The sequence below is a fragment of the Corvus brachyrhynchos genome, unplaced genomic scaffold, assembly GCF_000691975.1.
Source record: "Corvus brachyrhynchos isolate BGI_N302 unplaced genomic scaffold, ASM69197v1 scaffold280, whole genome shotgun sequence".
Classification (NCBI taxonomy): Eukaryota; Metazoa; Chordata; class Aves; order Passeriformes; family Corvidae; genus Corvus; species Corvus brachyrhynchos.
In genome coordinates this window covers 377,181-398,893 of record NW_008236198.1, presented here as the reverse complement: position 1 = coordinate 398,893, position 21,713 = coordinate 377,181, and the positions used below count along the sequence as shown (strand labels likewise).

The window sequence follows — 21,713 nt, the reverse complement described above, 5'->3', positions numbered from 1 at the left end:
GTGTGGTGGAGCCTTGGGTGAAGGATGAGCCATCCCCTCCCGCTGCTGGTGTTGCCCCGGGCCAGGGGCGTGCTCACGCTGCCAGTCAGGTTCTGGAAATACAGCTTTTGAAGGAGGTGGCAGAAATCCCAGAATCGTGGAATATCCTGAGCTGGAAGAACCCTCAAGGATCATCCAGCCCAGCTCCTGCCCTGCTTGGACACCCCAACACCCCCAAATCCCACCCTGGGCATCCCTGGCAGCGCTGTCCCAGTGCTCCTGGAGCTCCGGCAGCCTCGGGGCCGGGACCATTCCCTGGGGAGCCTGGGCAGTGCCCCAGATGTCTTATCCAGAAGGATCCAGGGAGAAGCAGCCTGGGAATCTGAAATCCAAAAGGATTCCATCACCTGGCTTCCCTTGTCCAGCTTGGGCGGTGCGTGTGTGTGTGGGTCAGGATTTTAAATAACCAGGAAAAGCCTTTGCATGGGGGAGTGGGATCTCAAGAAGAGCCATCCTGCATTCCCAAAAATACTCTGGAGGGTGCATCACAAAGAACTGTTTCCACTGGGAGAAACGGAAATGAAGCGAAATTAAAAGATGCCTGAAAAAGGCCAGTGCTGTCCTGTCAGTCAGCAGGGACTGAGCACATCCCTGCCATCCTGGGATGTGTCCCCTGGGCAGGGAGGAGACCAGAAACTACACAAATAACAATTCTCCACTGAGCCTCTGAGAGCTTTTCAGTGGCAAAGGGTAAAAATCCCCTTCACATTTCAGAGATGAAGCATTTCAGTGTGTGGGTCTGGTGAGGGATGCTCCGACAGAGCAGGAATTTGTCTCGGTCAAAGGAGACTTTTTGGAAGATGGGGATGCATTTTTAAAATGTGAATCCCTAACAATGAGCACGGGAATGTCTGGAAAACCCATTAGGAAATAATAAATCAGAGATTGGATGTTGGTTTGTTTGGTTCATCCCCAGAAGGTTTTGTAAATGAAGCAGCACTTAAGGGTTTTTAGGATTCTGGGAATTGCTAAAATCAAGAGTAGGAGCTTTTAACCAAAGCAAAGCAGCACTGTTGGAAAACAAGAAGTTTGATTTATGAATCTTTAAAAGGCAGTGGTTTTATATTCCCCCTCACATTTTAAAACATCTGGACAACCTTTTTAACATTAGGCCCACACAGACACTGAAATATATGGAGCTTCAGTTATATGTCATTTAAAAAGGGGTGGTTTTCATGAGATTCAAGTTCATATTTTTCACCTTTTGTGTTTCAGTTTTCTGGTGCTGTGCAGAAGTAATTCCTGGCTTGTCTGCATATTCCAAAAATCAGGCTTTCAGTTACTTCTTCCCCATATTATTGCCAAGGGAATATGCCTGGAAAGTCAAATTTAGCATTCAAGTGGCAGGGATGGCAGGAACACGCAATTTAATTGGCAATGTGTGCCAGGCTCTTCAATAGAATTCTTTTTCTGGGACAGTATCACGTTTGCTGGGCTCTTCCCAAGCACGAGGGAAGTTGTGTGGCACCGTCTGACTTTTTCCAGCCTAAGCCTCAGGCTTTTAAAGCAATATTTGCTGCAGTCTGCTAGGTCAGGTTAAGGCCCCACACTGGTGAAGCAAAAATAATAAATACACCTTTAGTTTAAACACATTTTGGCAGAGATGGGGGAGGAGGAGGGAAAAAGGAGGGATGGAGGCTGGAAGTGGAGGCATCTTTCAGCCTCAGATGAGTGATGGGTGAGGTTTCCCAAACCAGCAGCACTGTCAGTTTTAGTTTAGACACATTTTAAATGATAATCTGGGAGGGGAAGAAACAGCAGAGAGCAGGGAAGGATTGGAATGAATATCTAATAAAAATGTGAGGAATGGAGCGACTTCAAAAGTCCCAGAGGAAATAAAGCACAGAGGAAAATGTTCCTGTGGTGTCACAGCTGAGGCTTGTGATGAGACCAAGCCCAAACTGAAAATAGGGGAAAAATGCAGGGAATAACCAAAGCTTTCCCTGGGATTTTTGGTTGCATCTCAGGCAGTGCCCCCAGAGTGTCAGAGGAGATCAGTGGACGTGCCCAAACTCCTGGGTGGTTCCTGGGACTGGCTTTGGCTGAGACCAGATCCAGATCTCAGTTATAATAAAGGTTCCCTGGGACTGCAGGTGGAATTTCATCAGCCTGGCCATTTCATTTGTGCCTCAAACTGTACAAAGCCGTTCCTGACAATGCCTATTTTCCCTTTTTTTTCAGTCAAAGTGAAGCTGCTCCTGGGGAGAGTGAAGACAACCCATTTCAGTTGTGTAGAGGATCCCACAGGCACATAAATGCAGGTGTGTTGGCTTTGGGGGTTTATTTTTTATTTGTTTTTTTAGTGGGAGGATTAATTTCATAAACTATAAAATTGGTTTTGTTGTTGATTGAGCTGAAGTTTAGAAAAACATGGAACAAAGAACCCAAATAACCCAAATAACTTTCTGCTCTTTCTGTTTAAGCACTGGGTGCTTAAATAAAACACAATTTTCTTTTGAGTCAGAGCTGCCCTGTTGTGCATCCTTGCTAATCTAAAAGCTCTTGCATTAAACCCACTCAGTGCTACTCTTTCCTCCTGGAGAGAGAGAGAAGTAGTAATAAAAGATAAATGCCAATAAATCTTATAAAATACACCATGACTCATAAAGTGATGGGAGTTTCAAACACAAAGGGTGAGAGGGGAGAAAACAATGAGAAGTATTTTGCTGTTAAGGGGTTGTAAAAATAGAAGCTGACTTTTTAAAAAAGGAAACATAAAATGAGCTGTTTAAATCACTCAGTCTCAAGTGTTGTTTTCCAGCCAATTAAGTGCTGAAGGATATGAAAGTTGTGCTTTACAGTGAGAAGAGAAACCTTTCAGAAAAGCTGTGGAGCCACCAGAAGAGAAGGGAATGATTTGGAGCAGAGTTCCCAGAACCAGAATAATCACTGACATTGCTTTTTTCCCCTTTTCACCTCGTTGGCTTTGAAGAATCAGCTTCCCACCTGAGGATTTTGAGAGCTGTGGTGCCTGGCCCCTCGTGCCAGCAGTGATGGATTTGTGTTCTGGATTCCAGCTCCCCCTCACGTTTCCCTTTGCTCTTTTCCCTCCTCTCCCAGTATCTCAACGTAAAAGAAGATTGCAAAGCCATGGCTTTCTGTGCAAAAATGAGGAGCACCAAGAAAAATGAACTCAACCTGGAAGCTCAACACCAGGGGCTGGAAATCCTCTTCTACCTGCAGGACAAAGCCCCCATTTGTTACTCCAGCGGCGAGTTCACCTCGGAGGAGCTGTGCATTGAGGCTGCCCAGAGGTGTTGTGAGTATTTGGGTTTATTTCAGCGAAGCACCCAAAGTGAGGCATCCTCTGTGTGTCCATCAGAGCCACCCTGTCCCAGGAAATCCCCACAGAGCTGCTTTTACCTCGTGTGCATCCCTCACGTGTCAGGGCCTGTCCTGTGCTGTTCCCTCTGGGCTTGGGCTCAGCAAAATACCTGTAATTCCACAGGAAAAAGTGGATTTAATCTCTGTTGGGTCTCATAAGCCAGTGTGCTTTTGTATTTACAGTTCTGGGGTTCTTTCCTGCCCTGTCCTGTTCCCCATGGAACACCCAATGTTATCCAGCTGCTGTGGGGGTGTGAACAGGTGAACTGGGCAGGAATTTTCCTGCAGCTCTCAAATATTTTCTGTGCCCACATCACCTGGATTCTTGTAATAGCCTTCAGCTCATTTGCCTAATTGCTCCTCTTCCATGGGAATGGGTGAAAGGATGGGAATCCGCAGGACAAACCTCCTCAAATGAGTGTTGTTTTTTTAAGAGATTTAAGCAAAGTGAGGGGTATTTAACACCCCCCTATTTATGTTGGTGTGCAGGAGCTGCTTTTTCAGGGCTGTGAACCCCCAGATGGTGCAGCTGCTCCCAGAACCAAAACAAGGAATTCAACCAGACCTGTAAACACAGCACAGCCTCGTTTAATCTGGGAGGGAGGAAATGCAAAGTTAAAGCAGATCAGCCCATTCATATCAAAGTCTCTTCTCAGCTGGAAACCCCTCTGGGGAATGACCAAAGCTTTCTTCTTGTTTGTTAAAATCTCCTCTTTTACCTCTGGGGGTTGAATTTATTGGTAAAATAAAGCTGAGAACAAAGGGGTGGGTTTGGTAAAACTCCCATTTCTGTGACCTGGACAAAATCAAGGTTTTAAGTCACTTCTCCTCAAGCTCAGACCTTGGCACAATCAGGATTTGGGAATCACTTTAACAGCAGAACAATCTGTTTAATACACCCCACACCCAGCTGAACCAAGGTGACAGCTCCACCTCAACCTTTCCTTCCTAATGTTTGTTTTTATCTAATCCCAGTATCAGTTTCTCTTCATGATCCAATATTTGCTCTATGCATTTGTGTTTTGGGGTGTGGGTGTGCACTGGAGCCCTGTGATTCATCCCTTTGTGTGTTTTTGTGACAGCTGTGTCCCCTCTGTGCCACAACCTCTTTGCCCTGTACGATGAGAACAAAAAGCTCTGGTATGCACCAAACCAGGTCTTCAAGGTAGAGGAAAAATCATCCTTCAGGCTCCATTATCGCATGAGGTAAGGGAAAACACCTGGAAAATGATATTTCTTCTTCTTCTGAGCTCCCTGAAGAAGCAGGGAAGCAAAACCAAAAGCAGCAGCTTGCTTTGCACACCTTAGAGGAGAGATGAGCAGCAGGAGCTTCAAATATCTCCTGATTTCTTTGCATCTTTGGGATTCCACCTCAGAAAAAAAGGCCCAGAAGGTGAAAAACCACGAGAAGTTCTCTTCACAAAGCTGGGAGTGAACAAGGTCAGAGTTAATTGGAAAATTGGCTCCAACCCATTGGGTCAGTGTTTTTCTGGATGAATTCCTGTTTGAAGTGTTCCAATTCCCTCTGAAGTCAGTGGGAGTTTTACTCTTAAAAGGAAAAAGCACCAGGCTCTTGCTTTTGGAATTCTCCAGGACTGCAAGGGATCTGTGGGACTGGGCTGGGGAAGGCTTGGAAAATTGAAACCAGGAGCCAGGAGAGTCCCAGGATCTTTGGCTCAGAGGTATCCCCAGGTGGCATCCTGGAAATCCAGCCACAGGCATTACTGAGATTTGGGGCTGAGAGGGTGCTCTGGCCTCATCCAGTGGGAATGAAGGCAGGAATTCTGAGCAAAGAAAGTTTTCATCCTTTTAGGGTTTGATAGAAATCAAATTCTGCACATTTTGCTTCTGTTTTTAATTACTATTTTTATTCTGACTCTTCATCTACCAATATGAGCTTTAAGTGCAGGATACAGGTGAAAAATACACGAAATAAACTTTGCTTGCAGGAATAATTAATCCAGAAACTCCACAGATTAATTGATTCTTCGAGGGACAACTGTAAGAAAATAACCTTGTAAATCATCTTCACCCACCCTGGGTCAGTTTGGGGTGCAGGGAGATGCAAAGAGAGGGCTCTGCAATGTGATTTTTGGATTCCAGACTGGAATTGTTATTGTTGGATCAGCTGCTACAAGGAAAAATGACTGAACTTTGCTTTTCAAGTCATGATAATTGCTGGTTTTGGAGGAGGAAGAGGATGCTGTAGTAGTTTTCTTTTTTCTTTTATTAGTGTTATTAATGCCTTAACCCTGGCTGATCTCAGATTTACCCAGCTGTGATGAGGTTGGGCAGATAAACACCACAAAATAATGAAATTGAGAGACTCCAAAAGGTTTTTACAGAGCACTGGGTGCCCTTTCTTGCTCTGAGATCAGCCACAGTAACAATACCCTGAATAATAAAAATCTCTGGTGTAATGTGAAATTTCCCCTGAGCCTGAAATTCTTTGTTTCCCTCAGTAAAAGAAAGTGATATTTAAAGTGCAGTTGTGGGGATTGAATCCTTTTAATTAATTAAGAACTCTTGAATTTAATTAATTTTTAATTATTAACTTTTAAATTTTAATTAATTAAGAACTATTAATCCTTAAAACCCAATTTTTGCTGTGTTTGGTGTTTGTGTTCCTGCCCTGGGGGAATGATGGGAAGCACCTTCCTTAAAATTGCTTAAACAGCTGCCTCTTAAAAAGAATCTTTGGCTGTTCATAACCCAGAAAGGTGATTTAAGATAATTAATGACTCCAATTCTTTTGTTATTTCCTGAAAATAATTATGAACAAAATTAAATTGTGCTGAGCTTTATTTTCTGCATTTTTCCTGTTGCACCATTTCGTAGAATGAAGCTGTGGAAAAGCCCCTGCTTTCCAGAATGAAAAGTTCTGCTGGTTTATTATTGTTTTTTTCAGCTTTGGAGTTGGGATTTGGAGTTTGGCAGGGAAATCTCTTTTGTCCCTTGTACTCCACCAATGAAAACTGTCAAACTTTGGGCCACAAGTACGGATTTTACATAATTTCAGATGCATTTCAGAAGGAGTTAAGCCCTAAAATCCAAAGATTCCCATTTTCCCAGGAATACTGTTGTGTCCTGGTGGTGTTTTCCTTGATTTCATTTATTTGTTGTGGATTTTGGGTTGTGAAACTGGTCCCTAAATGAATTTTAAAAAAGGAAAATGGTCTGGGCCTTTTAAATAGAGCAGTGGATTAACTGTTGATGGTAATTTAGAAATGAAATAATTCTTATTTTTGATTACTTTGAGAGGTTTTAGTCCTGTCCTTTTGAAATTCTATCTCAAAAATGAAAGGATTTGTCTGGTTTGAAATGTTTTTAGGGGTTGGACTTCTCTCCCACTGCTGAAAGCTTTTTGTTTTCTGTGTGAACTTCTCCTCCTCCTCCTCTCCCCACTGAATCAGTGCCAGATGCTGCTGCACTTTTGGTCATCTTTTAAAAGGACTTTTCACTGAAACTTTGGGAGCAGCCTGTGTTTTTTACACTTGCCTCAAGTTCTTTTTTTTTTCTAAAGAAAATAGGCTCCGACATGAGAAACCCCAGGATTTTGTAATATCCTGGAGTCACTGGCACACAGAGCAGGAGGAGTTTAACTCTTCCCTAGCTGGGTTTGTTTCTTGGTGTGGAAAAGGGATCCAAATCCCTTCTGGAGGGATTTTGGAAGGTCCTTTCCAGCCCATTCTGGGATAACACAATTTTGTGGAAGCTCTGGAAAGAAGGAGCTGCTGGAAGTGAGTGAGAACAGCAGGGCCCCTCCAGCATTTCCAGCACTCCCTGGCCAGGCTGAAATCCAAATCCACCTTCCCAAGTGATTCCCAAATCCCTCTTCCCAGCTCCCCTGCCCTGGAAGATGCTCTGAGGGAGGGCTGGCTCCTGCTCCTGCAGCTCAGGGGCACAATCTCCTTTCCAGCTCGCTTGGGAATGGGGAAATCTGTGCTCCTGTTCCTGTTTGTGGAAGGGGAATAGCAAAAATCTGTCCCTCCCTCACACAAATCCATTGAGCTTTCCAAGGAAAAGATTCTCCTTCATTTACTCATCCCCCAAACAATGGAGCTGGAGTTGTTTCTGTAGCTCCTAAATGTTGTCTTAATCAGAGCAGTTTCATAGGAAAGGAGCAAATTCTCCCCTCAGTTACAAACAATGCACAATACCTTGCCCATAATTATTTTCAGGAAATAACAAAAGAATTGGAGTTGTTAATTCTGACTCCTCTTCTGCAGGAGAAGAGGGAAACAAAGGCATTTCCTTTGGATTTCAGAAGGGTTTGCTTTGCTCTGCTCTTTACACTTCAGCCCAAGGAGTTCTTGAGTATCTTCTGGTTCTTGAGTATCTTCTTCTTGAGTATCATCTTCTCAGGAGTTCTTGGTGCAGTTTTGGGTTGGAGCTCCTGCCTGAGAAGAGCTTAACTAAAAATATTAATTTAATTTGCTGAAGATCCTGACTCTGCACTGAAGCTGAGGCACTCCAGCCTTGACCACTGCAGATTTGGGGCTTTATAAATGTCAATCCCAGACTGATTTGGGTTGGGAGGGATCTTAAATTCCATCCCATCTCAGGGGCAGCCCCAGCTGCTCTGGGAATTCCATCCCAGTCCTTCCCCACCCTCCCAGGGAACAATTCCTTCCCAATCTCCCATCCATCCCTGCCCTCTGGCACTGGGAAGCCATTCCCTGGGTCCTGTCCCTCCAGGCCTTGTCCCCAGTCCCTCTGCAGCTCTCCTGGAGCCCCTTCAGGCCCTGCCAGGGGCTCTGAGCTCTCCCTGGAGCCTTCTCCTCTCCAGGTGAACAATCCCAATTCTCTCAGTCTTTCCTCACAGGAGAGGTGCTCTGTCTCTATAACAAAAAAAAAAAGGAAAAACCCTATAATAATATATAATAATTCAGTCATTTTCCCCCAGTTCCTCAGGCCAGGAACATGCTTGGAGTGTGGGACCACTTAAGCTTAAGGCGGAAGTTTGACCGATTTTTGCTTTTTAACTGCTTTGCTTTTCAAAGTCCAAAATATCTTGTGGGAATGGAGGCTTTTCCCAAGAAGTTTTTAAAGTTTCTGACTCTTTTTTTGCCAGATACTATTTCACCAACTGGCACGGGACCAATGAGAGCGAGCCCTCGGTGTGGAGACACTCCCCGAGGAAGGCCAAGGCCTATGACAAGAAGCTGGCCCCAGAGGGAACCCCCATCCTGGATGCCAATTCCCTGGAATACATCTTTGCACAGGTTGGAGTTGTCTCTGATGCTGTATTCCCACAAAAAGATGGGATTCTGCTTTAAAAACCTCTTCTCAAACTCTTAAAATACACATAATGTATCCTGTGAGTATTGAAAGGGTTTTATTGGTGCCTCTGCCTGGTGGAGAGAAGAGAATTTGCTACATGAAGAAAAATGACTGATAGAAGGTGTAAAGGAACTCTCACAGTCCAAAAAGGGATGTATTTTTATAGATGGTTAATTATATTATGTTTTATTATAGAATTATTATTATTTATAATTATTAATTAATTATTATTATTTTTAATTATAGAAGTGAATTATTTGTGTTTATAAACGCTGTCAGTCACCTTTTGTGAGACATTTTGTGAGCTGTGACATTCAGGGTTGGAGAGGAGCAGCAGCACAGGGAGATCTGGCAGGGCTGGGTCCTCTGAATGAGGTTTCTTTACTGGGTCATGTTAAAACATTGATAACCACTTACTGATAACCCCGTGGTGATAAAGATTGATAACCCCACTGCCTGCTCAGCTCCAGGTTTGCTCTCCTCTTGCACCTTCCAAAGGATTTTTCAAAGCAGAAGCTGCCTGGTTTCACAAAAAAAAAGGGAAAATTCAGGTTGATGAAAGAGCAAATTGAGTGTCCTGAGAAAAACTCATTTTTTGTTCATTCTGAGTAGAATTCCTGCAGGATTTTCACACTTGGAAATAGGACTTTGCCCTTCAGAAAAAGAGACAACATGCAGCTGCTCCAGCAAATCCTTGTTTAGCTGGGAAACCACAATGAAAGAGAATTCCAGGGAAACATTAAAGCAATGAGGCACAGAAATGTCTTTGCTCTTTGGTAGCCAAACACTTTTCAGGCTGTCCCAGAGCAGGACTTGGCTTAGGGATGAGTCCATGAGATTCATGGAGACTTGGATGGGAAGGGCAGAGATAAAGCAGAGACACAAAGTTGTTCTGGTGGACCAGAAAAAAACCATTGAAGGTACTAAAAGGGGCCAGGGCTGGTGATTTCTGTAAGTAATTAAAAAAAAAAGTGAATTTTTGGTGGGCTGATGCATAAAAGAAGGGGATGAGGTTCCAGCTTCTCTTTGCCCAAGGAGAGCCAAGGGATGAATTCCTGCTCAAAAACAAACTCTGGGAAAGACCAAATGGGCAATTTGAGTTTTTTGTTCCTGTTAAGGGCCAGTATGACTTAGTGAAGGGCCTGGCACCCATCCGTGACCCCAAAAACGAGCAGGAGGTCCATGAGATTGAGAATGAGTGTCTGGGAATGGCTGTCCTGGCAATCTCCCACGATGCCATCAAGAAAAACGTGAAGCTGCCGGAGCTTCCCAAGGACATCAGGTGAGCTGGGCTAAATCCTCTGTCCCTTCTGGCTCTGCTCCTCTCCCAGAGGAGGAATCGAATCCACAGCCTTGTTTTTCCTTCTAGTTACAAGCATTATATCCCTGAAACTTTGAACAAGACCATCAGGCAGAGGAATTTCTTAACCAGGATTCGGATCAATAACGTTTTCAAGCATTTCCTGAAGGAGTTCAACAACAAAACCATCTGCAACAACAGCGTCTCCCCACGGGATCTGAAGGTTAAATATTTATCCACCATGGAGATCCTGACCAAATATTACGGGGCAGAGATTTTTGAGACTTCGTTTTTGCTGATTTCTGCTGAGAATGAGATAAATAAATTTAATTGTGGAGACAATGAGAAGTATGAAGTGATGGTGACAGGAAACAATGGGATTCAGTGGAGGCTCAAGCCAAGTGTAAGTAGCCTATGAGAAATGGGAATTAGAGGATTTTTTGGGACATAACAGCTGTTAAAAAATAGTTGTGGTCTTCAGGCAGCTTTTTATTGGAGGGGCTTTTATGGGATTACAAGATTATCCAGGTTGGAAGAACCCCAGGAAGTTCCAGCCCTTTTTAGGCTTAGCTTTGAGATCAGACCAGGTTGCTCAGGGCTTTTATCTTGAAAGGTTCCAAGGATGGACACTGGACAGCCTGTGTGGGCAAGCCTTTTACCAGGAAAATGAAAGACTCTGCAAAAAACATTCCAGAATTCAGTAGCTTTATTCTGTATATTGCACTGCATTATATTCTATATTTTATATTATTATTCTGTAGTTACAGAATGGATTTTTGGTTTAGAGTAAAAACACTGTGCTAAAAATGTTTTAATTAAAGCTTTTGTCCCAAATACATTTGCAGCCTGTACAGACAGAGAAAGAGAAGAAGAAAAAATCCGATGGCAAAGCCAAAAAGGAGGAGGAAAAACACAAACTTCGGGAGACGTGGAACAACTTTTCCTATTTCCCTGAAATCACCCACATTGTCATCAAGGAGTCCACAGTCAGCATCAACAAGCAGGATAACAAAAGGATGGTGAGAACCAAACCTGGGATCATTTCCCTTCCATGGGGACCTGGGGTGGGCTTGGACAGAAGGTGACAACCTCCTGAGGGACATTTTGAGTGTAAATAACACAAAATGTGCTGCCCTTGACACTGGGCAGAGCAGAAATGGCTGTTAAAAGTGGGTGAGTGCAGTTGTGCCCACACTGGCACTAAAGTTTCCCTCACAGATCCCACGTGGAGTTGCAGACCTTGCGATGTTGGAGAACGGAGTGTGCAGCCAGGACAGAGGAGGGCAGGAATGGCCACTGCTGGCTCATCAAACACCAACATCCTGTAGCCAGAAGTAGCTGGATGTTCCAGCATTCCCAAGGTGTCGTGGCAGAGCTGTAAGGGCTCTTCCCTGTGTTTTGTGGCAGGAGTTGAAGCTGAGCTCCCACGCCGAGGCCCTTTCCTTCACCTCGCTGGTCGATGGCTACTTCAGGCTCACAGCAGATGCCCACCACTACCTGTGCACTGATGTGGCTCCTCCCCTCATCCAGCACAACATCAAGAACGGCTGCCACGGGCCCATCTGGTCAGTCACTTCTGCCTTTGGAGGGGTTTTTTGGATAATTCCTCTCATAGTGAATCTGCTGAGGAAAGCCGGAGTTTGGATGGGTGGTGGTTAGTTACCAAAGGGTTGGAAAAACTTAATTTTGCTAAGGAAAAAATCAGTGTTTGTCTCTTTACTCATCTATAAACCCAGTGTTTCTGCAGTGAAGGAGTGTTTCAAGAGTTTCCTCCATGGACACATGGGAATATTTTAGGTAGAGAGTTGTCTCTACACTCACCCCAGGAGTCCTTGGATGGATGAACAGAGCCTTGGGTTTTTAAACCCTGAAGGAATTCTCTTCCCTCCACCCACCTTTGTGGTTTTTCCCTTTGTGTTTAAGCCGCAAACTGTAGAAATCCCAGATTTCACCTGCACAGTGCTGGATGCAGAATTCCCTTTAACAAATCCTTCCTCCCTTGCTCTGGGCAGCCCAAGGTGCGCAGTGCACCCTTAAATCCTGTTTTAATAATAATATACATATTTCTAAGTTGCTGTTACACCCCAAATAGAGGCTTGCTCTCGTGTTCCTTCCCAAGAACAGATTTTTGGATGCTCCCTTGTTGGTTTTGCTCACTGTCCATTCCCTTCCAGCACGGAATATGCCATCAACAAGCTGAGGCAGGAGGGGAACGAGGTGGGGATGTACGTGCTGAGGTGGAGCTGCACAAACTTCAACCACATCCTCATGACTGTGACGTGTTTGGAAGGCTCAGAGGTACAGCCAGCTGTGGCATTCCCAGCAGGAATCTGCTCGCTGGAATCCCTGGGGTTGTGTTTTTGTCCTTAGGGCAGTCACCCTGATCTCTGTTGGAGGGAATTGGCTTTTTTCTCCACACCTTTGTGCTGTCTCTCCAAATAGGATTAATCAGATCCAGAACATTTCCATTCCTCCCAATCAAACTGTGCAGGAATGTGATAAAAATTAAGTATTTTAAACTCATGACACGGAGAATTTGTCACTTCACCTTCCCATGAGCCTTTTTGAGCGTGGATTTAATTCCCTGGATGGATTTTACTGCCACACTGGCCTCAGCTGGAAGCCTGCAGCTGACTTGGTGGTTTGGGAGAATATTTAAAGTGTTCACACAAGAATAATAATAAAGAAATTAATACTAATAATAATACTAATAATAAAATTATTATCTTAGGAAGAAATGGTCATGGAATCAGTGGTGAGTCAGGAAGGGATATTTGATCCTGGGGTTATCTCCCGTGGATATTTGCCAAAAAAAAAAGATGATCAGCTCTGTCTTTTAACAGTGAAACAAGAAAGGAATTTTCTCTTGGAAAAGAGGGAAGGGAGAGGTCACCCAAAACTGCAGAGGGGAGACCCTGAGAGCTCTTGAGATGGGGAAGTTCAGAAGTTCAGCCCTTCCCCAACACCTCTGAGCGAAACTGGAAGGTCTCAACACCAGCCTGAGATTTTGTTTCAGTGCTTGAACCATCTGGGGTTGCGAAGGGAGTTTCACTATTTTTAAGTTGAGATTTCAAAACCCTGCTCCAGATTCTGCAATTCTTGACCAAAGGAAGAAAAAATTCCTCCAGAAGAGGCAAAACTTCTGCATATTCTCAGGCTCTGCAAAAAGCCGTAATTTGGGCTTGTTGGGTGACTGCATCATCTTCATGATGCTGCTCTTCTGCTCTTTGAGCCTCCTGGGAGTGAAAATTCCAGGAATTTTAGGGTTTTTTCTGCTTTGTTGCAGTTTGATTAGAGGACCTTGGCTTAGGAGCAGGTGATGAGCTGGTCCTATGGGTGATGCCAAGGTTTTGAGAGGCTTTGATGGCTTTGCAAACATTCTTTCACTCCAATGATTCTGTTTGCTTTCTTTTTTCCCTCTCCCCCCAATACCAGGTGATGAGTAACTCAGGCCCCTACAAGAACTTCCAGATTGAGGTGAAGAAAGGGGGGTACTTCCTCCATGGCTCCAACAAATCCTTTGCATCCCTGAAGGACCTCATGGATCACTTGAAGGGACAAATCCTTCGGACAGACAACATCAGCTTCACCCTGAAGAGGTGCTGCCAGCCCAGACCCAGAGGTAGCCTGGCCCTGCAGGGCTTTGTTGTTGCAAGGGAGCAAACTCCAGGAACAGGAGGCTTCTTTAGGGTGTTTTTAGTGCTGTATCCTGCAGTGAAGCTCTTTAAAAAGAAGTAGTTTAAAGTTTTTTCCTTCTCTGGGGAGGAGGAGTTTTGTCAGAAGCAAAACAGGTGCCAGGAACAGGTTTGAGGAGGGGAAAGGAGAGTTGGAAGCTGCTGTGTTTGCTCTCACTGTGAGCTGGTGCTCAATAATTCATCTGCACGAGGCAGCAGGGAAGGGTTTTGGTCCCAGCTGATGTCCTGAAGAGGCTGGTGGCAGGAAATCATCTGTGAGGTCCCATCTGAGGGACAATGGGGCAGTTGTTGAGTGATGGCAGCACTCTCTGGAGCTGTTTGCTATGAACTGCGAGCGTCTTGCAGCTGAATTTTGTGCGAGAGAGGAAGCACAGTGGGGTGATTGTGCTGAGCTGATAATGGTTTCCTGTTAGAAGCAGGGGAATAACTGAGCCACATCAATTACCTGCTGCTCTGAGGCCTTGGGAGAGTCCCTGAGCTTCTCACACTCTGCACAAAGAACGTGGGTAATGGTCTGGAGCAGGAGGACATTGCACATTTGACGTTTTGGTTACGTTTTGATGGCTGGATTTGGGGTAAAATAAAACAAAATGGGTCAGGGAGTTGATTGCCCACTTCAGCTTCTCCCCTGGCTTTAGTTCCAGCAGGATTCAGTGCATGTTCCCTGTTCTGTCTCTTTCCTGGTGGGTTTTTTTCCTTTTCTGAATATTTAATCAGGTATTCAGGAAGAAGTTCAGGGGATGCAGGACTAAAGCAGTTTGGAGGGTGTGGTTATTCCTGGTGCTTTCCAGAGTTCCACCTTCTGCTCCCAGCAGGAGGAAGCCCAGATGGCCACACACATCCCAATCCATCCTCTCCCAATAAATAATGCCTGGAAGGCAGAATTCCTGTGCAAAACTTCTGGTTCTACCCTGCAGCAGTGGGGAGGAAGCTCTGGATTTTTGAGTCTTTTCCTTCTGCGCATTCCTCACTCCCCAGTTTCATTCCAGTGCCCTGGGAACACTGGTGGTGTTTCACAGAGTACAGGGAATTTGGAAGGAGGTGAGGAGGAAATGAGACTCCCCCTTGCACACTGGAAAGGAGATGGATCTGCTGGCAGGAGGGAATGTGGGATATTTTATTCCATTTTATTCCATGTACAGCAGGGGTATTTTCTCTTTCAAGCTTTGTGCAGAAAACTGTTCAGTTGCTCAGTATCACCCTGATCTGGCTGATGATAACTCTACTTAAAATACAAATATGAAACTGTGCTTTAGTGATTCTCCTGTTGAATGAGGAGCAGAGGTCAAGTCCAAGTTTCTTTTTTCCTCCCGATTTTTGGGGATTTAAAGGCAGGAGCATTTACATCCATGTTATTACTGGGAAGGGGGAGTGCAGTTTCTTTGAAAAGCTTTAAGGATATTTTCTTCCCCTGCCTTGCAGAAATCTCCAACTTGCTGGTGGCCACCAAGAAGGCCCAGGAATGGCAGCCAGTGTATCCCATGGGACAGCTGAGCTTCCATCGGATCCGCAAGGAGGAGATCGTGCAGGTGGGTGCTGAGCTGCCCTGCAGCCCACGAGTGTGGCTGTCCCTGCTCCCGGCCAGGGGACACCAATCACCCCCTGCTGGCTGCTCCTGCCGCTCCCACTTCCCCTCAGCAAACCTAACTTGGAGCTTTATTTGCATTTAAGCCTCTGATTCCAGAACCCCAATGTTTGTATGGCCTTGTGTGGATAAAGGAGAGCTGAGGAGAGGGATGCCTTTCACTGGAAATCAAATTGATTTTTAAGCAGTTTTCTAAAGGAAAAGAGGGGGTTTAAGGTCCTTTCTGGGGAGCTGGTTTGTTGTGGTGTATTTTTTAAAGCCTGACTTATCAGAGAAACAAAGGTTTAAGATAATATCCTACAGTGAAAAAGGTGAAGTATTCAAAAGCTCTGAGCAGTCAGAATTCTGTGTTCGAAACCTCTCTAAATTTTCAAATTTCCCCATGTCTGTGTAGTTATTTATTCAGGTCACCTGAATAAACCTTAGCAAACACACAGGGGTTGGAATGCACTTAAATCAAATTTAATGTTTCTAAAAAGAGCTCTTAAATCAGGCACGTGGCTTCTTCTGTGAAATAAAAAGGTTTGGGGGGTTTTTAGTTGCATCACTGCAGACAGAGATTGGGTTTGGGTTGGTGTGTTTACAGTCAGCATCCAGGCTTCCTGCAAAAATATCCCAAGGCAGAATCCTCTGTTATTTTGGAGGAAATTGCTTCCCCAAACAAAGCCTTGCAGTAAATATTACTTCCTCTCACTTTTGGAAACACACTAAAGATCACCTCAGGAGCAGCTTCTTGTGAATAAGAGCCCAGCTGTTTATTCATTTGTTTAGTCTGGGAATGCTCAATCCCAGGGAACCTGCTGGATGTTAGTGGAGGTGTAATATCCAAGGAATTCACGTGGGGAGGATGCTCAGAGCTCACTGAAGCAAAAATAACTCCCTGTCACTGGGTTCTCGCTGGAATAAATTTAAATCTGCAACCACATCAACCAGAGACAGAAAAAAGCACAGATTCCAATAAATATTGGTGTAAACCTTGTGTTCTTCCTGTCTGACAAATCCCTGCTGTTGTGTCTCAGGGAGAACACCTGGGAAGAGGGACCAGGACCCAGATTTACTCAGGGATGCTCAGCCTCAAGGATGATGAGAACGAAGGATATCAGAATGAAAAAGAGATCCGAGTCCTGCTCAAAGTCCTGGACCCCAGCCACAGAGACATTTCCTTGGCAAGTGTTTTCCTTGTGTGTGTTGTACACGGATAACTTTTAAAAAAGGGCTGGGCGTGGGGAAATGCTGAAGATGCAGCTCATCCCAGCTTTAGGCACGCCATGGGACACATCCCTCCCCTGCTGACCCTTCGTGTGACTAAAGCCAGGGATTTTGATGTGTTGCTGTTCCGTGGTGCTCTGGATGTGGGAAACTCTTGGAATGCTGCCCCGGGAGCAGCAGTTGGATGTGATTTCTCTCCCTTTCCCCAGGCATTCTTTGAGACAGCCAGCATGATGAGGCAGGTGTCCCACAAGCACATCGTGCTCCTGCACGGCGTCTGCGTCCGGGACGTGGAGAGTGAGTCCAGGGAATGGCAGCTGGGAGGGACATGGGCAGCCTTGGAGCAGGGACAGGGCTGGCAGCTGCTGCCTCTGGAGCTTTCCAGGATGGAACTGGGACACCAAAGCAGCTGTAAAGGCCTTTCTCCAAATAAATTTCCCCTTCCAATGCTGTGTTTGAGTAAGAGTCTTCCAGGGTGAATGCCGGAAGGGCTGGGGCAGTGTGGATACAAACCACCCGGTGGCAGCATTCCCTTGAAATGCTTCCAGCTTTAATGTTCATTTGCCACGTGAAGCCCCTCAGCATTTTAATCTGGACTCTGAGCACTGAAATAAACCTTGGGCAAGGTGAAATAAAGACATTTTCCAACCATCTCGGCTGGGGGCACAGGGGGAGGTGGGAACACAAATTAGATGACTCCAAACAATTTCTTGCAGCACTGACTTTCTGCACCTGCCTTTGTAGATATCATGGTTGAAGAGTTTGTTGAATGTGGGCCTCTGGATCTGTTCATGCATAAGAAAAGTGAAGTTCTCACAACCCCATGGAAATTCAAAGTGGCCAAACAACTTGCAAGTGCCCTGAGCTACCTGGTAAGAGGCACCTTGGCCAAGGCACCTTGGCCTAGTGGGGAACCCATTCCCCCCCCAGGAAGAGTGAAGTGGGAACACTCTGTTTCCCTACTCCTCCTTTTTCTCCAATTTCTTCCCAGCTGTAATTTTGGATTTCAGCTTGGAGTATTTTAGAGATCCCCTGTGGTGTGGATACCCTGGAGCACTTGCAGAGCATCCCACTCACTGTTCTTTCCCTGTTTATCTGTAGGAGGACAAGGATTTGGTGCATGGGAATGTGTGCACCAAGAACATCCTGCTGGCCAGAGAGGGAATTGATACTGAATATGGGCCTTTCATAAAGCTGAGTGACCCAGGAATCCCCATAACGGTGCTGTCCAGGCAAGGTATGTCCAGGGATCACATTCCCAGGGAAGGGGAAAGGGATGAATGTCATTTATAGCAGCCAGAACTGGCTCTGGAATAGAAGTAATCAGCTTTCACGGATCTGCAAATGCACAGTGGGTGTTCAGAGCATTCATTTCTCTTACAAAATGTTGTGTCCAGTGAGATAACACAGAAGGAATCTCGGTTTGTGGATGGCTCCAGGCACGAGCCTGTAAAAGCCACAGGAACATCCTTAGGAAAACAGGGATTTGAGAATCAAGACTTCCCTGAAAGTGGACAGATTCTGCAGCTCCAGTTTATTTCAGACAAGAAACCAGCTAAAGGCTGGTTTTCCCTCCTGTGATATTCAGTGCCAATGTGTTTTATCCCAGAGCGCGTTGAGAGGATCCCCTGGATTGCACCTGAGTGTGTTGAGGATTCCAAAAACCTCAGCATTGCAGCAGACAAGTGGAGCTTTGGTACAACCCTGTGGGAAATCTGCTATAATGGAGAAATTCCACTGAAAGACAAGACCTTAGCAGAGGTAAAACTGTTACACAAACTTCACCTTGGATCCATCCTCTTGGGCCCTTCAGTTTTCCCCCTTGTCCCAAGTCCCCTGGAGCCCCTTTAGGCACTGGAAGAGGCTCTGAAGTCTCTTTGGAGCCTTCTCTTCTCCAGGCTGGACAATCCCAGTTCTCCCAGCCTTTTCTAACCCCTGTGTCCAGTTAGAAGCTGAGTGAGGTTCTCCCAAACAGCTCAGTGATTCTACTCTTGGGGTTTTTGGATTCTAAAGGGTCTCCCATGGACACTGCTGTTGCTCACTGCAATCTAAAGCATTGGAGTCAGTCTTGTTGTGCCCTTCCTGCCTGTGGCCACAGCTGGGACAGCCCTGCAGGGTTGGGAATGCCCATCCCAGCCTTGTCCCACCTGCCCCAGAGCTGTCAGGGCTGTGAGGAGCTCCAGGTGTGTCCTTGGCAAACATTTCCTGGTGCATAAATAACTGGGGAAACCTGGCAGGGAATGACTTCTGAAAGGGGAAACATTCAGCACCTTTTGAAAACTTGATGGGTATAAAGTGGCTGCTCCAGATCCAGCACAAAAGGAATTCTCTGTTGGTAGGAGATCAGAGTTCCAGCTGAAAAGGATTTCCTTGGCAAGGCTCACACTGAGATAAGGATTTAATGGTCACATCCTTTCATGTAGAATCACTGAATTGCTCAGGTTGGAAAAGACCTCAGGAGCTCCTCAAGTCCAGCCATTGCCCCAGTTCAGAACTGTGAGTCACAGAGTTAAAATCCCTGGAATTTCTATTTGTTCCCACAGAAGGAGAGGTTCTACGAGGGGCACTTTGTGCTGGCCACACCGTCCTGCAAGGAACTGGCAGATCTGATGAAGCAGTGCATGAACTACGACCCCCACCAGAGACCCTTCTTCAGGGCCATCATGAGGGACATCAACAAACTGGAGGAGCAGAGTAAGGCACAGGGGGCACCTGGAGGGAGGGATCATGGAATCCTGGGGTGGGAGGGCTTGGGAGGGACCTTGAAGAGCTTCTTGTTCCAACCTCATGGAAGCTGAGGAACTGCTATGGAGTGGGAAGTTCACCAAATCTGGGAGTGGGTCTGAAGGCAGATCCAGGCTGCAGGTGTGGATGGAGGATTCCCTGTCAGAAAGCAGGTGGGATCTAAGGAAGGAAAGATGTGACAGTGGGAATTGAGCAGGGATGCCCTGGAGTGTCGAGACCATGCAGGAATCTGACCTGGGATGTTTTTCCCCTCCTAGATCCCGATATTGTCTCGGAGAAGAAACCCGTCACCGAGGTGGATCCCACTCTCTTTGAGAAGAGGTTCTTGAAAAGAATCCGGGATTTGGGTGAGGTAAGAGAAACGTCACCTACAGAACACAGAACACAGCCAGTGCTCCTGGCTGTCCCCACAGCCCGTGCTGTGCCACACAAACACCCAGATCAGTGCCTGGCTGTCCCTACAGCCCGTGCTGTGCCACACAAACACCCAGATCAGTGCCTGGCTGTCCCTACAGCCTGTGCTGTGCCACACAAACACCCAGATCAGTGCCTGGATGTCACTGTCAGAGCGTTATCCTCACGGATGCTCCTTTCTCTTCCACCCAGGGCCACTTTGGCAAGGTGGAACTGTGCAGATATGACCCAGAAGGTGACAACACCGGGGAGCAGGTGGCAGTGAAATCCCTGAAGCCAGAGAGCGGAGGGAATCACATCGCTGACCTCAAGAAGGAAATCGAAATCCTGAGGAATCTTTATCATGACAACATCGTCAAATACAAGGGCATTTGCACAGAAGATGGTAAATCTTGCAGAATATAAAAAAGTCTATGGGTTTTCCTTTAGAATGTATAAATGTCCTGCCTGGAGCAGGTTTTCCTGTGGATTGGCTCAGGGGGTGGATGATGGGAATGAGCCACGTGATGTTTAAAATGCTGCAGGTGCTCTGGGCTTGTACAAAAGCTGTTGGTGTTCCTGATGTGAGAAGGGTCTGCAAACTAAACATGCTCTGGTTTTTAGGAGGAAGTGGGATTAAACTCATCATGGAATTCCTTCCCTCTGGGAGCCTGAAGGAGTATCTCCCACGGAACAAGAACAAGATCAATCTCAAGCAGCTGCTCAGATACGCAGTTCAGATCTGCAAGGTGAGCTGGCCCCTGAGCCTGCAGCTCCTCTGTTCCAGCAGCAGGGTGAGGGGGCGTGGAAAACATCAGGAACAAGCCCGTTCTCCTTCTCTATCCCCATAAAGCAATCTCTCCCGTACTTTGGGTGCTACTGGCACAAAGAGCAGCAGGGGAATAATGAGGAGGTTCCCTTGCTGGAAAGTTTGCTGTGAAAAGTTGTTCCTGTGGGAGGATGTGGAGCTTTAGGAGGGATAGCAGCACTTGGAATGTGTGCTGGCAAGAGGGAAGGAGCAAGGTGCAGCTGTAAAGGGAGGAAGGGATGAAAGGGCAGAGCGTGGTCAGGCCATTGGAAGCATGAACTGGAGAAAAAGGCATTAAAGTATAGGAGAAATAAAAGGAAATAAAAGGCTTCTTTTCACCTCTCCTAGGGCATGGACTACCTGGGCTCCTGTCAGTACGTGCACCGTGACCTGGCAGCGAGAAATGTCCTTGTGGAGAGCGAGAACAGGGTGAAGATTGGGGACTTTGGGCTCACCAAGGCCATCGAGACGGACAAGGAGTATTACACCGTCAAGGACGACCGCGACAGCCCCGTCTTCTGGTACGGCCCCGGCACCAGGCTGCAGCCCAGGGACCTGGTGCTCCTGTACTCCCCAGGATTTTTTCTGTTTTTATAAGAGGCCTAAGTAAAGATACACCCTGAGAGCAAGGAAAAGGCACCTGGTGGACTGTACTCCCCTCTTGTGCTGTTTATCTCTTCCTGAACTTAATGATCCATTTTCCCAGTTTTGGGTTCGATCTCCTTAGTTTCACAGTGCCTTGCTGTGGAACACACACTTTATTACTTTTTGCTCTTTACTTGGCATCCCACATTAATTTACCTGCAAGGACTCTACAAAGAGACCGTGGGTCTCGAGTTGCAGGGCTGTGAGCTCTGGGTGTGACGCTGTCCCCTCGTGTCCCCAGGTACGCCCCGGAGTGTTTGCTGCAGAGCAAGTTCTACATCGCCTCCGACGTGTGGTCCTTTGGGGTGACACTCTATGAACTCCTCACCTACTGTGACTCCGAGTCCAGCCCCATGGCAGTAAGTGGCTGGGAGAGAAACGGCTGCCAGAGCTCCTTAAATCCATCATTTTAAACATTTGGGGCAACAAGAAGAGCAATCGGAGAATCCCAGACTCATTTGGGGTGGGAGGGACCTTAATGCTCATCTGGTTCCACCCCTTCCATGGGGAGCACTTTCCTCCAGCCCCCTGGGTTTATCCTGGGAAACACCCTGGTGGTTGTCCTTGCAGTGGGGGGGAGGGATTCCCAGCTGATCCTGCTGTCCCCACAGGAATTCCTGAAGATGATCGGCCCCACACAGGGACAGATGACGGTGGCACGGCTTGTGCGGGTCCTGCAGGACGACA

At 46.3% G+C, this 21,713-nt stretch overlaps 1 protein-coding gene across 2 annotated transcripts in view; it reads left to right on the top strand.

The window, feature by feature from the left end:
• The first annotated feature begins 2,220 nt into the window (after positions 1-2,220).
• The window catches only part of JAK1 (Janus kinase 1), a 42,830-nt gene continuing 23,337 nt past the window's right edge, over positions 2,221-21,713 (top strand). For both annotated transcript variants that reach the window (XM_017740715.1, XM_017740721.1), the window contains exons 1-23: positions 2,221-2,300; positions 3,100-3,298; positions 4,446-4,569; positions 8,438-8,588; positions 9,765-9,928; positions 10,016-10,349; positions 10,792-10,965; positions 11,354-11,511; positions 12,121-12,244; positions 13,382-13,568; positions 15,064-15,170; positions 16,246-16,392; positions 16,645-16,732; positions 17,180-17,307; positions 17,537-17,672; positions 18,045-18,196; positions 18,979-19,129; positions 19,438-19,532; positions 19,787-19,979; positions 20,198-20,322; positions 20,730-20,902; positions 21,268-21,385; positions 21,638-21,713. The exon at positions 21,638-21,713 ends at the window's right edge or, in 1 of these variants, runs on beyond it. In XM_017740715.1, coding sequence (XP_017596204.1) covers positions 2,295-2,300; positions 3,100-3,298; positions 4,446-4,569; positions 8,438-8,588; positions 9,765-9,928; positions 10,016-10,349; positions 10,792-10,965; positions 11,354-11,511; positions 12,121-12,244; positions 13,382-13,568; positions 15,064-15,170; positions 16,246-16,392; positions 16,645-16,732; positions 17,180-17,307; positions 17,537-17,672; positions 18,045-18,196; positions 18,979-19,129; positions 19,438-19,532; positions 19,787-19,979; positions 20,198-20,322; positions 20,730-20,902; positions 21,268-21,385; positions 21,638-21,713 — 3,310 coding nt within the window. In that variant the 5' untranslated portion in view covers positions 2,221-2,294. The remainder of the gene's footprint in view (positions 2,301-3,099; positions 3,299-4,445; positions 4,570-8,437; positions 8,589-9,764; positions 9,929-10,015; positions 10,350-10,791; positions 10,966-11,353; positions 11,512-12,120; positions 12,245-13,381; positions 13,569-15,063; positions 15,171-16,245; positions 16,393-16,644; positions 16,733-17,179; positions 17,308-17,536; positions 17,673-18,044; positions 18,197-18,978; positions 19,130-19,437; positions 19,533-19,786; positions 19,980-20,197; positions 20,323-20,729; positions 20,903-21,267; positions 21,386-21,637) is intronic.